Here is a 15,700-nt window from a genome sequence, read left to right as displayed (position 1 = left end):
ATATAAGGTCATGTCAAAATTCGACAAACTTGTAGACTTTACATTTGTCAATTTGTATCATGTCAGATGTGCTATTGCCGAGCCTGAAGTTACAGACGCAGAAACTACGGATTGAAAGTGTGCAAAGTTGAAGGTTTAATTACCTATGGTGTTCCGATGGGGCCACTTCGACCTTCGCACTTTCGCCTTTAGGTCGAAGATGCGAGAGTGCGAAGTTGCGAAGGCGAAGCGCGAAGATGCGACGGCGAAAGTGCGAAGGTGCGACGGCGAAAGGGCGAAAGTGCGAAGATGCGACGGCGAAGCGCGAAGATGCGACGGCGAAAGTGCGAAGGTGCGAAGGCGAAGGAGCGATAGTAGTATCGCTCCTTCGCCTTCGCAACTTCGCACTCTCGCCGTCGCAACTTCGCAGTTTCGCCTTCGCCTTTTTTTATTCCATTCAGCAAATCTCGGTTGATTTCATAGAACTTTGATGCAGGTAACGGACTCGCCCGAAATTTTCCAAACGCACTCGGATGTTAAAATACGCATGCGTTAAAGAGTAAACGGCGCTAAAATGGATGGTAGGCATTATTTTGTACAGTTAGGCCTATATTTTATTGATGGATATATACTTACTGTTTCATGAAACGAAATGTAGAATCATTTTAGCCTATTGTTGTATGTAACGGTAATGATCACTAGACAGTCATAGATTATATACAATAGTATATGATGTAAATATTCATATAAACGATAGTTGTAAATGGTACACAAAATGCGAGAGTCGGTAGTGGCCAGTTCTTAATTCTTGTGCATTGTTACGTCATTTTATCGACACATAAAATTATGAACGAAAAAATGACACACACTGTAAAAGAGATAGATTTTCTTGTGAAATATGAAATAGCTAGATCTACAATGTGAGTACACGTGTGATGTCACGACAGTTTAAATATTCCTCCATAGTGTATATATATATTATTAGCTGCATAACTGCATGTCCATGGAAATGGCCTCAAATATTTTCCTATAAATGTTCTAACCAACCTTGGAAAGTGAAGTATTTGAAATTCACATTGGGATCAAGTCACCTTTAGACCACACCATTTCATCTTACTTGGCTGGGTGGGGGTGTTTAAAAATTAGTCTGAGGCATGTAAGTGAAAAATCTATAAAAGTTAGATGTGTTGGGGAAATATTTGGTTTTAAAATTTGACAGAATATATGGAATATATACTTGTAATACACACACAAAAAGCAACACCAATGTAAAATGTCACAAAATATGCACACCTTGGAATTGTTAAGTTAAATGATACAATAATATATACATGTACACACACCTATAAAAAAGGGTTATGTCAAAAAAACTGTGATCAACATCTGAAACCACAGCAAGTATACATTTAGCTTTAGACTATTGTTTAACATTTACAAGACTATGTATTTATCTGCAAATGTTTATATAAAAGTAATTATATGCTGAAATTAATAGCTTTACAAACTTAAATAATTTAATTGCAGAAACTGAAACTGATGAGTTGTGCACCATCCTAAAAAAAATCGGATTGGGCCATTACACAAAGATTTTTGAGGAAAATATGGTAAGTTTTGTAAGATCTTCTAGAGGATTAGCTAATCTTGATTTTTAAACATGTAAGTGGACCAATCAGTAACTCCCTCCCCCTGCAAACAAAGATTGGGGGTATATACTATAATATAGGAATCACCTTGTTCGTCCATCTGTCTGCAATTGTGTTTGATCCATTTTTCTATGGTATTTCCTACATGATTTTGACCTAAGGTCATTTATGCAAGTTCAAAGTCATTAGAAGGAAAAAAACATATTAATTTGATATCTTTCTTATGGAGAAACATTGGAAGCTCTCTGTTAAATTGAATTTCAATATGATTGAATGTGTCATTAATTGATGCAGTACTGGCCTACTACCGTATATTAAATGACATCACTTAACATCAACTGACACACAGTTTAATCAGATTAGGCTAATGTTATCAGATTTGATGCTACTTTAAATTTTTTTTTTAATTATTGTTTACTTTTGATGCATTAACAAATGGTTTTTGATTAAGTAATTTTATAGTACTTAAAAATTATGTCCATTGTGAAATGCATGATCAAACATACATGATACTGTACAATTTAGATTGGCATCAATGAAGTGGAGGAGATGACAGACGAAGACTTCATTAAACTTGGAATTGTTTCTATCGGAATAAGATTGAAAATTAAGCAAGCTTGTCGGAATCACAAGAAAGGTTACAAATACATTTATTTACTTAAGAATGAATTGTAAACATCTAATGAAAATCAAGTCTTGGCTTTTCCCAGGAAAACATTTTAGGATAGGGTGAACAATTTTATTTTAACATATTACCAATAGTATTATAAATACATTGTTTGTTACTCTCTGCCCCACCCCCTATTAAACCTTTTCTGTTGAGGCCAGAGAGCTATGAAAATGCTTCAGTTGCTGCAAAAGACACTGAAATTAATTACCTTGTCTTACTAGTAACATAAAATTCGCGGTCAGTATTTTTTACCCTAAATTATAACCACTCGTGTACAATATAATGGTCAATAAACCCATTTTTTCTGAAGTAAAAATATGGTGAGAATCACTTTAAAATCATACTTTCAATTTATGCAAACTTGAAGTAATATCATTTTCATGTTTTAGTGAGTGATGCGCCAATGAGTTGCATCAAGACATTTCTTGAACTCCAAAAGCAGAGGAAGACTGGCAGAACCAAAAGCCCGAAAAAGGATCAGAAAACAAAGTTAACACGAAGACTTTATGTTGGCTGGAAACATTCAATAAGGGCAGGAGTATACAAACTGATCTCTGCAAGCAAAGGGGGAGGTCAACAGATCGTGGATTTTAACAAAGACTTGACTTTGAATCAGTTAATAAGTGAAATCACCGATATTTTTTTTCCAAATGGCATGTCTGAGGCCCAGGATTTGAGACTAGATGCCTTAGATGTGCATCTGGCATCCTTTTCTGGTTCTCCAATTCAAGAGACAGACGAGAATGGGGAGTCTTTTACAGTTGGAAATTACTTCAGAAAGATGAAATCAACCCCTGTGCGAATTTACTTACACACAGAGTTGGTGAGTCTTAAGAATTTTTAAAAGTTAAAGAAGGGAAGAATAAGGTTGTTGGACCTAATTTAAAACTGGCTCAATTTGATTTAAATACATTTAATTGTACATGCCAGTAAAAAAAAAAAATTAGCATAATTAATAGACAGGAATTCCACCATAGAACAGATCAATTAAGGCTTCAATTACATGTACTTTTCAGTTTACAGACAAATCAAAATTAATTTGCCATAATTTTTCAACATAATTAAAAGAAGAAATTTCATATACATTATACATTGTAATAAAGTTTAAAATCTATATGAGGTAATTGAGTTCATGAAACAATAAAAAATGATCTTTTTGGTCATCTGATTGAATCATTTAAAGTCCCAAAAAGTTTTTTATTGTTCCCCTCCGACAACAACTATTCCTCCCGGCTTCGCCTCGAGAAATAGTTGCTGTCTCAGGGAAAATAAACTTTCTATTGTCCTTATAGCCATGGAGTAAATAGGTATGAAATATCTTATAGAAAATATACCCTTTTCTAACTTGTGCAATATACCGGTAAACCTGGAAGTTTGTCTCCTGTGAATGTACAGTGACCTTTGGGTAATATATGATGCGATATTAAAACTGCTATGTAATAATCTGTATATATGTATGACACGTGTATGGGGGTGTGTGTGTGCACATATATATATATATATATGTATATATCTGTCTTTGATTATCTGTGGTCTAAAATACAGCACAGGCACTTGTGCCCATGGTAAATTATACCCAACATTAAGATGAAAATTAACATGCAGTGTTGTTGTTATCATACTGTATGATGAACTATTACAGAAACAAGGACGTGTGCTATACTGTGTTCAGATGTGAGCAATTTAATCTACAGGGTTCTTGTTTTGTACAGAAAAGTTTCAAAAGGCCAACCAATGGTGAAGCAAGCTGCGGGGTGATAACTGCTCTAGAATCCGATGAAGAAGATACAGGAACCCCAACTGTCACATTCCCCCGACTTAAACGAAGGAGACTGAACATTATTGAGGTAGATATAAAAAGGAGAAGAATTTTACCAATTACTTGTACTTTTAAAGAACTATTGGGCTATTTAATATTTTAAGATTTAACTTTAAAATCTTTTTCATTCAAACCCTGAGAACTATTACCCCCCACCCCCCCAAAAAAAAAGGGGGGGGGGAGAAACACATTCAGTGCAAATTAAATGGTGAATCTTTTTAATATAGATCTAAAAATGCAACAGTCAGTTTTTGTTTTTTTACTGTACTAATTTTAAGGGATCAAAATATGTGGATCACAATCATATTTTTTCTTGTCAAATTAACCCACTTAATGTTGACATCTATGAACAAAATGTGAATACAATTAAATGAAGCATTACAAATTCAACTTTTGGTATGCTATGAAGGTTAAAAAAACATTCAAACAGAAATCAAATTTCATAGTGCAATACTGTCAAATACATGCATGCAATGTATCAAATATACATGCAATGTATGTCATTTCACAGTTTAATTCACTTATAATCCTAACAAACTATTTATGTGTTTATCAGGGATCAAAGATTTTTTTATTTATTTATTTATATGCTACATGTATTGTAAAAATGGATTGAGTCCTATTCAATTGAGTCATTAGGGCACTGCTTTGCGGAAACCCTATAGTAATCAGTCTGTCCATCCATCTTTCTGTCCATCTGAGATAACTTTTCTGGAGCATATCCCCTCTCCCTTTGCTCCAATCTGGCTATTCTTCATCCACAATGTGTGCTTTTGATCCAATGATATGCATTGACCTTGAATGATATTTAAAGGTCAAGTATCAAGGTCATATCGATCACACAAAAATCCCTCTTTTAATAGAGCATATATATACTCTCCACTTAGCCCTGCTGGCTAATACTTTACCTGTTGTTGGAGCTTTTTGGTTAAAGGTGTGCAGTGACCTTGAACCAAATCAATGAGAAGGACATATAGTAGATAACAAGACTGTATATTATTTTCCATTTGCTTAATCTTGCTCGGACTGAGAGAAAATGTCTGTATGCAAGAGTTAATGAGATTGAATTAGAAGTTCTATATCAGCTGGAAATTTTTTTTAAGTTATAGGTAAAAGTCAAAGTAAAACTCCCTGAAATTCTTTTCATCCAATTGTCCATAATATTTAAGGGGGCCATTTGAGATGGTCATGATCTCAATGTTGTCTAGTTTGAAAAATTAAAGTCAATTTTATGTACATTAAGGGCTTAAGTTCAGAAGATAGACCCTCAACATCAACATCAGCTGCTTTGGATTTGCCGGACATTCATGTTGATGCTCCTCCTTCAAATCATGCGGCTGCAAATACTCACTGCCAGACAGAACATGAACCAATCATTATCCTTCATGAACCTGGACTTTCGGAATTCGATCATGAACTTGAAATGGCTATAAGAGAGAGTTTGGAAAGTTCCGAGTAAGTAATTTATTTACTTAAAGTTTCTCTTGTAGAATTCATAGTGAAGTCTTTGAGATTGATGGAAAAAAGTTCAGTCATATTTTAAAATTTGGATTAAGAGCTTGCTTACAATAACTTTTGTTCTGGCCCATAAGCCTATTCTTTTTTTTATTTTGTGCAACGATGTTGTCATAAATGCATTTTACAATTGATTTAAATGCATAATTAAGTTTAATTTAAAATCTTTAATATATACATGTTTATCATGAAAATATATTTCAAATGGACATGAACATATATTTCAAACATATTACAGAATGTCAAAATCCCACATTTTATCACATGCATGCAGTATCATTACTTTGTATACCCTTTAGTGACCAATGTCATGCTCAGCCCTTAAAGTGTTGGGTGGATAATGAGATCTATAATCATTTCTCTATTGAGTATAGAAATGAAAGAACAACAGAAATAGTTTTCAAAATAAAAACTTAAAATATATCTTACAGAACGGTTACAATTATTTATTACAAGATTCGAATAAAGGAAAACCAGTAACTCATTTGAAATATTTCATAACTGTACGTATATTTAAGTTACATATAGTAATTTCTCATGTAAATATTTATTTATTTTTTTATTGGGGGGGGGGGGGGGGGTTAGAAAGCAGTATTTAAGAGCTAGACAAAATAATTTTTTTAATTTCTGCCTTTGTAGACTTATAATGCATTTGAAATGTAATATGAATGTATTTTGTAGACCAGAGCCATCTTTAGAAGGAATATTGAAATGGTGGGTAGCTAGAAGTCACTTAAAGGATGGGGCACCAGTTTCAGTGGTAGTACACAGAGGAAAGCTTTTACAGAGTACATTTAGAGCAGTATCAAGGCCAAATTTCAACTTCCTCTTGCCTTTTCATGTTAGTTTCAGTGGAGAGATTGGAGATGATTTAGGTGGTCCAAAAAGAGAATTCTTCAGGTACATGTTAGTTAGATTTATTTAACCAATACTTTGCAAAATGTATTTTATATCCATTCATTCATCTTCAGGCCCCACCATCACCAACTTTCCACAAGTCCCAACTCTGCTTCAAGTCTAGTTTTGATTTCAAATTCATGTACTTTTTTTTTAAGTATTTGAGTTGAAGATTGAGTTGATTGATTTAAAAATTTTGGTTAAAGCGGGCCAGTATTAATAAGAACATTAGAGAAATGGAATAATTATCTGCCTTAGAGTTGAGCCTGCACAGTCTTGGAATGTCTGAAATTATGAATTAATGCTTATTTGTAAAATATTTGCTAATGCAAAACAGTTTATTATTCCCTCGTGCAATTTGTTGAGAGGAGGATATAGCATCGCTGATGTGTGTGTGTGTCTGTATGTATGTATGTGTGTCCATTGTCAGCTTTTTAGCAAAATTCTAAGAAAACCCTCTCATTAATATTTATTAAACTTTGTACACTTCTTTGGCATGGTAAAAGGACAACCCTATTGATTTCCAAGTCAGTTGATTCAATATGTTTTAAATTATCGTAAAAAAATGATTTGATGAGGCATTATCCAAAAACAGCGATTGGCTTCTAAATCAAGGCCTTGCACCATACAATCTGAAGATTGATAGAAAGGATGAACTGTTGAAAATCTTGTTCAAAAATGAAATATATTTCAGGTAAATTAAAAATTGCACACTCCATATATCATTATCATGTAATTCATCTCCAACTCCATATGACGGAGCTATATTTGTCTCCTTTTACATATACCAGTATATAGATTTTGACAAAATACATTGAACCCCTGAATATGAAAAGTTTGCGAGCCGGTCCGACAGATCATGCAACTGTTGCCCGAGACACAGTCAACAACTGTTTTGTTTTACCCCTTCTAATCATTAACATGTTTTCGCGGAATGTGACATCACCGGTCAACAGTCTTTTTTAACAGTACCAATCCAACAGTTCCAGTCCAACAGTCAAAATGCTGGACTTTTTTTCGTATAGAGTTATATAGTAACTGTTTTACAGGGGTATAACAATTTTAGATGTTTGAATATGATTAATTTATGTTTTGAATAATTGATTATTTCATCACATAACTTTAACACTGTGGCAAACAAACTTACCAAAATGATAGTTGTTTTATATTACTATTATGATATGATATGGAGAAGGAGATCTTCCTTTCTCTTGGCTGACTGGGGGTGAAGTGAATTAGTTCAGGAATTTGGCACCAAGCATGCGCACTTAATTTAAGTCTAAAACTTGTAAAACTACCTATTCACTACTATTTCAAAATAACAACCCATCATACAGCTCTCACATGACCCAAACACCTTTGACCTTTCACAATCCCAACTCAACCAAGGAATGTAAAACACCATAAATATGAATGATATGTAAATTCCAATGTTCGATCTTTAATTCACTGTCTTATAGATGATGAAAATGGTGATGATTTATGAATTAGTTTATTAAATATCAATATATTTTAATAAATATTCCATTAATAAGGCTTATGTGACACAAAGATTTCACAGCAACTATTAATTTCATGAAATTATTAACATCAGAGCGACATATTTCTCTCTCTCTTTCTCTCTCTAAAGCTACAAACATTTGATGCCATTTTAAATCTATTGATACCATATTCAATATTGTGTGCAATTTTTTCAGGGTACACAGTGAAATTTCCCTGTTTATCGATGGTCTAAATAGAGTTGGGAACTTTCATACCTCTGCAATTTTGAGGGCAGCTAAAGAATTCAAGACTTTGTTCACCCCCAATCCAGTTAACCATCTGACATTTAGTGGGCTTAGACAAATGTACAAAATAGAATTTAGCCCAGTGGGTTCCAATCATCGGCAACAAGAAGATGAAGCAATTTATTGCTTCGAATCCTTTTGCTCCGACTGTGAAGGTAGATTTATGTTATAAAAAAAGTTTAATGTACATTTGTATTTCCCCGCAAAGTTTGTATAATAAATTACATTACACATATAAAACACCTTTAAAATATTTTCAGCTGGCATTCTTGAAGTTTCCTTGGAGGATCTATTAGCATTTTGGACTGGAGCATCTGAAGTGCCTCCATTGGGATTCGATCATAAACTTCGAATCACCTTCAATGAGAACTCTCAATACCTTCTACCAATAGCTCATACGTGCACCCTGGTAATTAGGTTGTGGAGAGGTTATAATGACCCTGATCAGTTCAGATGCGACATGATTAAAGCCATCACATGGACAGGGGGGTTTCACCTAGCTTAAAGCCTTGGGACCCTTTATCAAACCCTCTGCAGCTTTTTATACCCTCATTCCGAAGGAGAATTGGGGGTATACTGTTTTACCCTTGTGTGTCTGTTTGTCTGTCTGTCCATCCGTGACAAACATTTCTGTCACATTTTTCTCAGCAACTAATAATTGTAGGTGCTTGAAATTTTAAGACACCATTTGTTTAGGCATGCCATATGGTAAGATACATTTTTGTACCAATCGGACATCAACTTCCTGTTAAAAGACAATTTTATTTAATTTTAGCTTAAATTTTTAAACAATTTTTCGTCAAAGATTTCTCAGCAACTATTTATTGCAGATGCTTGAAATTATAACACAGTATTTGTTTAGGAATATCATATTGTGGGATATAATTATTGTTCCAATCGGATGTCAACTTCCGTTAAATGACGATTTTTGTTTATTTTGCATATTCACATCAGAGCAGGGGTTATCACTAGTGATTATTGACTCACAGATATCTTGTTTTTGTTGACCCTGTTTTTGAGTTGATCTCTTAGATAAGAGTTTAAAGCTGCTCTACAGTAACTGTTGTTTTTGGTTTTAGGAAAGGCAAGTTTGATTTTCATTTTGATTAGGTAAATGATACTTTCACTCCTAATGGGGTATACATTTTCACCTTGTGTGTCTGTCCATTACAAAGTTTAGTTTGCTTTTCTGACATATCTGAACTTTGAACATGATCTTTGTTTTAACATGACATGATGTATGGTTAGCTTCATTTTTGTACAAAGTCTATTTCATATGTTATTTAGGCTAATGGTGACCATTCTTTTTAGAAGCAGGGACATCATAATAAGCACAGACTTGCAGATTTCTTCTTCTTGTTTTTGTTTACAACGAACTCAACATTTTCAAATTCAAAAACAGAAATTTGTATTTGTAAAATCTGAAAGAGTAGTTGTTAACTTACCCGGCGTTTGCATCCTAATTTTTGTATGTTCAACTTAAGAGATGTCACATACTGAATTCATAAAGGAATCAGTTATAAGATACGTGTATTTGCAAATATAATTAAGATTCAATTTTTCATTAAATTATGACTGAAGAATTTTTTGAAACTATGCAAGTACATTTTCTGTTAAAATGATTTTCAGTTATCAATCATATCCTTATATAGTGCACTGTATTGATTTTGTTGAAAGTATAATGATTCAACACAATTATTTGATTTTAAAACTAGAATTATTGTTTTATTTGTTGTTATTGTGTTAATTTGGTTTCCTCTTCTTTTTAAATATGTTCTATTGAAACTTTTATAACTAAAGTTTTTTTTTAAACTAAATTTTATGTGAAAGAACACTTGATTAAATATTTCTTTTCCTTTTTTTACACTAAAGCTAAATCTTCATACTGAATAAAATGCAATATGATATAATGCATGCTTGACATGTTCAAAATCTTTTTGAAGTTATATTCATAGTTGATTGTAAACAATTTGGTATCTGCTTGTGAATGAAAATAATAGAATATTTTTTTAGTCAAAGTATAGAGCAATTGGGAGTATTTAAAAGAAATTTATATACTGTACATGTTTTCATAAATTCATTTCATACATCATACATAAAAGACGCAGTAACACATGGAAACAGATAAATTCAGGTGATTTTAATTTTTTCATTATGAACTATATATGCAAAATAAATGTGAAAATTATATACTCAGTTTTTGTCTTCTGTTATTTGTCATTTTTATCACAGTGCAGTGCTAATGCTTGCATTTCTGATCCAGTGTTTACTTTTCTCTTAAATATTTAGGAACATCACAGATACCGGGTACATACAGGTATACATTGAAAAAATATGTGTCACTAGTCACCCGCAAAAGTTAATGTTCATCATGGCATACACAATTTATACAATGTAATATCATAAATAAGTTGGTGGTTTTCAACTTAAGCACGTAATTGCTGAAGAATCCATAAAAACAATTCAACAGCTTCCTCTGTTTCACAAGGTATTGATTTTCCTCCTTGTCTCATAAGGTCCATTAAATGAGCTAGGGTATCCTCTCTACATCCAAACTTGTTGGGTAATTCACAGAAATTTTTCATTGCTTCTATGTCATCTATTTCTACTGGAAACTTGTAATCAACAGCATCTACAATAAAGTTTAAACAAAGTTCATTTTAAGCATTAAAAAAACCCTGATAACCATCATTAACATGAGAACCATATGGTTCACAAATCTTTGAGAAATGCAAAGAATTTTTTAATCTATATAGTTTGTATATGTAACATTTTAACAGGTATGCAGTACCATACATATTAAGAGAGGTATATAGCTCACTTAGGGATTTTCCATGAAAGACTAAGTTATTCTACACCACATCAATAAAATCTGTAGCTGCAGGTCTGTAACTCCCGGTCTGAAAAAATTTGAATGGACGACCTGGGAGCTACAGTGCCTCCCATAGTAAAAAACTGCAATTTACGGCGCACAAAAAATTGCGCTAAGTTTGGACTTATTAACCTTATTTTCACACAAATTCTGTAAAAATAATGAGAACCATAAAATTCTTCAGCAAATTTACTACTGATATCATCACTTTACTTGCCTCAGACTTTCTCTTCAACATGATAACCGACCTCGGAAAATGAAGTATGTTATTTTACGTCGAGATCGAGAGTCGCCATTTTTAAATGTAAACAAACTTGCACCACTTTAATTTACAGGGCTGGGGATGGTGTTTAAAAGAATATCAGAGGCAAGTGAAGTGACAATATCTGTAGTAAAATGTCCGAGGAATTTTTTAGGATTAAATATTTGTACAGAATATGATCGTAAATGAGATTAATCAGTCAAAACCTAGCGCATTTTATTGTGCGCCGTAAATTGCAGTTTTTTACTATGGGAGGCACTGTAGCTCCCAGGTCGTCCATCCGAATTTTTTCAGACCGGGAGCTACAGTCCTGCAGCTATAAAATCTGAAGGTGTGTTGAGGATATACCGTAAATAGGAAAATAGTATGCAATAAAACATCTGTCATTTGAACCAATTTAAACCAAAGAAACCTGATAAAAACTTTATTTTACAGATGTAGTACACATTTACATTAATTTAATTTGGTCTTTGTACTGAAAATTAAAGCTCCTTAATTCAGTTTTATATCAATTGATGTATATACTTTTAAACAATGGTCATGCTAAGTATGTGTATAATAATAGAAATTTCAGTAGTTTTCCTGGTCAATTAAGCCATATTTCAATGAAAATAAATGATGTACAAAATTTGTTAAGAAAACAAATGATATTAAAAGGGTATCGTACATGTTATTTTGCCTCAATAAAATTTGCCCCTGACGTCTGAGGTGGGGATGATTGTATTATGACTATACGACTTTTACATCGCTTGTAATAGAGGTCATAATGTTTTGGCAAATCAAAAATAGACCTGTGAACATTTCGTTCAGTTCCCTTTTTTAAACTTACCCATGATGCATTTGGTTTGTTTTTTTTGTATGACCTTAAAGAGGTTATTTTTATATACTTTGAATATTTCCAACTTTGAAAGGAGACTGATTCTGCTTGTGTAATTAGGCAAAGGTCTATAACCTTCTGAGATAATTGGTTTACTAGTATGAAAAATTATTTGATACTGTAATAGCCAAAAAAATCGGACCCTGTCGCTTTAAGTATAGACACATATTTCAACTAGTGACTTTTCTGAAACAGCCATGTATAAAGCCACATACCATATATTGAAAGAACATGTTGTAAAAGTGTTATATGTGTGGCCTAGTGGTAAAATGTGATCGCTGGATCGATTCCACCAGTAGTAATTATTTCTTTACCCCCATCAGATAAACAAGCTACACATATATGCAGGTATTGTTGGCCCTGTGTAAACTCACAGGGCTAACAAACCTTTGCAAGCCAAAATTAGGACAAAATATGTATTTATTTTTGATCAGCTTCATTGAACTATATATAGGTTTATAACATTGTTTTACCATAAAGCTCTGGATTGAAGAACATGATATCTGGCTTTCCTGAGGGACATTCTACAACATTTTTTGATTGATGTCTGATATTGTGAGTATTCCAATCTTTTCTGATGTGATCCGAATCCCTTTGTAATATGGCCATAAAGCAAAATCTTAAACATTCTCTGCATAAAAGAAAAACATAAATTTCAACTTCTAAATTATGTTTTCTTTAAAAAAAGCAAGGAACAGGTGTTTTATTTATTTTCTTTTTACTGTATATAGATTATATAGCAATACACAGCCAACTTTAAATAAGCATAACTATCATCTCTTTAAACATATTTTATGAAGATATTAATTCCTCGCGTTGAATTGGGAATCTAGCTACAGTAATCTAGCTTAATATGGCACAGGAAAAATTATAACTATTTTTGGTGGCTAAATCTTTCATTTGCTGTGACTATGTTTGGGTTGATGATAAAGATTTAATTGATCAAAATATATTACAATTTTGATATATATGATGTGTTGTGAGTTTTAAAAGTCAAGAGTAGAATACACAAGTGCTCTTCAAACAAAAATTCACATCTTAGAAAGCCTGGTTGTCATTTCAAAGGCCTAGCTTATACAAAATCATTTGAGGAAAGTTTATTCTAATCTAATATATTGCATGTAGAATATTTTCTAGAAGATTAATGGAAATCCCAAAATTAAATTAACTTACATATGCATGGGGTTTCCACATGTGAAATATCCCTGCATCTCTAAATCTTTGAAAAAGTCTATCCAATATCCAACACCCAATTGACGAAGTGATCTCCACCATCGCTCTATTCTCTATATTAAAAAAAAGGTTTACTGCACAATATAACTATCAATAGAACAATACAATATATATATTCCTGACAATACATGTAAATATAAAATTCCCAAATAATAAAGGTACCAGATATCCATGAAAAAATGCAATGGTACACATGTTTAGGGAAATTCTATTGTCAACGGAGTTGCAATGTGACAATTTTTCCAGTACATGCAATATATGTACAAAAGAAGTCAAATTTTCAAAACTGCACAATTCTAATAAAAATATGAAAATAAAATAATAAAAATGCATATAAGCCTTGTTTTTGGAACACGTATACATGTATAAAAATATTGACAACTAAAAAATCACACTCCCTCAATGCTAAATTTATTCATTGACAGTGACTATAAAACCAATACATTTGACAAAGCATGGCTCTTTGTTTTACATGTTTAACTACCGGTATTTGGTATAGCAGAAGCTTTTACTGTGACACTGTTTGATTTTTGCTTTTGAAGTTATCTATTCATACAAATGCAGTATTAACATTGGCGATTTGCCTGCCTACAGCCTCTGGGACTCTGCTTCTAGCAGAGCATGGCTAACAAGAGGCCCATTGGCTACATTTGCTGATCAGCAATTCTCAAATATTCCAAGATTTGACAATCCATATAACAATAATTCATGTAAAGAGAAGATGCAGTAAAGGAACAATGCATCAATCTTGTTATCCGATAAAAAATAAACACACCAAAGATAAGAAACTTGGAAAAGAATAATGATTAAAGATTTTACTATAAATAATAATGAAATCCAAAAGTAGGGATGCCCCATTAATGGTACAGGCCATGCCGGGGTTATGGTTTTTAATAATTTAGAATATACATGTACACTATATATGACTGTATATTATTATAATGGCAGAATATTTACCTGGTTTGATGTGGAACTTCCAATGATCACACTTTTATCTCCAGCCATAGCATCATCATCATTCCAACGAAAAGCCTTCTGCATGTCTTCAATGTGACCATTTTCTGTTCCAGCATCTATTCTAATGCATCTTGGTACTCCTGAATTGGAAAATTTTGATGAATTTAACAACAGTTAAAGTTCTAAAAGATTAATTAAATCCAATTTAAAATTAGAGGTACTCTGATCAAGTTCACAAATGATACCCCCTGCTAAGAACATATACCTGGTAACTCAAATATTTCTTTATTAGATAGTAATGGATGCATGGTCTTTCTAATAGTGACCTGAAACTTGCACATATGACCAAAGCTCAAGGTCATGACATATTTACAGTTCACAAGCAATCTTTGTGTCAATTTTAGTTTCTCATCATATTTCATCACAAGATATATTCTAGACAGGAATTCCTAATTTTTTAGTAAATGACCTTCAACTTGCCCAATTGACCTGAGGTAAAAAATCATGACACACCCTCATCTTTGTGTGAAGTAAGAACATCCAACGTTCCTCCATAATAAAGATATGGACTGGACAGATTGCACAGAGATGGATGGATGGACAGATGGATGGACACTTCGTTTGTGTGTGTGTGTGGGGGGGGGGGGGGGGGGGGGGGAGGGGTATGATATTAACATTTCACAAAATCTGCATTACACCTCCTACCAAATAGAAACTGCAATATATGCCAGAAGATAGATTTTTTTTAAAGAATTGTTACCGTTATTTAATTTGCATTGTTTTAAATTTTAATAATCTATAGAGACGTTGTTTAGAATACATGTATTACAGTCTAAAGATAGAATGCAATATATTGTATAAGTTGGGGCTATATGAACCATGTACCGGCCGTATATCATATCATGGATAGTATAGTAGTAGGACACTTGATTATACATGTATAGTGTTGCAGGGTCCTGGGTTTGACTTACTGGTCAAGCCACCAAATTTTTCTTTCCTTCTACATTTACTGTACAAATATATTGTATCCCACTAAAACTATCTAACCAAGTTTATGAAGTAAGAAACATATATATGTTTACTGGCTGTGGGGCACATTCATTTGTTGATTTTTCCCATATCATGGATAACATGCCACATTTTGATTAGTTCTTTTACATGCATGTACTTAAGAATAAAATCTATAAAA

General features: G+C 32.9%; 2 protein-coding genes across 2 annotated transcripts; one reads left to right on the top strand and one right to left on the bottom strand.

Moving 5' to 3' along the window:
• Positions 1-507: 507 nt before the first annotated feature.
• LOC128192413 (uncharacterized) lies at positions 508-10,507 on the top strand. Its single transcript, XM_052865064.1, has 10 exons — positions 508-560; positions 1,504-1,583; positions 2,148-2,259; positions 2,682-3,115; positions 4,005-4,139; positions 5,355-5,566; positions 6,308-6,536; positions 7,093-7,217; positions 8,221-8,465; positions 8,571-10,507. The coding sequence occupies exons 1-10, from the start codon at positions 554-556 to the stop codon at positions 8,813-8,815; spliced, it is 1,824 nt and encodes a 607-aa protein (XP_052721024.1). The 5' UTR covers positions 508-553; the 3' UTR covers positions 8,816-10,507.
• Positions 10,430-14,672, bottom strand: LOC128190304 (uncharacterized). Its single transcript, XM_052862326.1, has 4 exons — positions 14,512-14,672; positions 13,495-13,607; positions 12,795-12,952; positions 10,430-10,942 (listed from the first exon to the last, which is right to left on the bottom strand). Exons 1-4 carry the CDS (start codon positions 14,593-14,595, stop codon positions 10,737-10,739), a joined length of 561 nt encoding a protein of 186 aa, XP_052718286.1. The 5' UTR covers positions 14,596-14,672; the 3' UTR covers positions 10,430-10,736.
• Between the last annotated feature and the right edge of the window lie 1,028 nt (positions 14,673-15,700).

The sequence above is a fragment of the Crassostrea angulata genome, chromosome 1 (genome assembly GCF_025612915.1).
Source record: "Crassostrea angulata isolate pt1a10 chromosome 1, ASM2561291v2, whole genome shotgun sequence".
Lineage (NCBI taxonomy): Eukaryota > Metazoa > Mollusca > Bivalvia > Ostreida > Ostreidae > Magallana > Magallana angulata.
Note: the sequence above shows the minus strand (reverse complement) of the source record. Positions and strands in the feature narration are given on the sequence as shown.

What these genes read in the sequence shown, in the direction of transcription:
- LOC128190304 (XM_052862326.1), bottom strand. Translation starts at nt 14,595, where the DNA reads ATGCAGAAGGCTTTTCGTTGGAATGATGATGATGCTATGGCTGGAGAT. An exon ending in TGTGGAAACCCCATGCATAT is followed by an intron (nt 12,953 to 13,494) that starts GTAAGTTAATTT and finishes TCTTTTATGCAG; the next exon opens with AGAATGTTTAAGATTTTGCT. An exon ending in CTTCAATCCAGAGCTTTATG is followed by an intron (nt 10,943 to 12,794) that starts GTAAAACAATGT and finishes ACTTTATTGTAG; the next exon opens with ATGCTGTTGATTACAAGTTT.
- LOC128192413 (XM_052865064.1), top strand. An exon ending in GGAGACTGAACATTATTGAG is followed by an intron (nt 4,140 to 5,354) that starts GTAGATATAAAA and finishes ATGTACATTAAG; the next exon opens with GGCTTAAGTTCAGAAGATAG. An exon ending in AATTCTTCAGGTACATGTTA is followed by an intron (nt 6,537 to 7,092) that starts GTTAGATTTATT and finishes GTAAAAAAATGA; the next exon opens with TTTGATGAGGCATTATCCAA.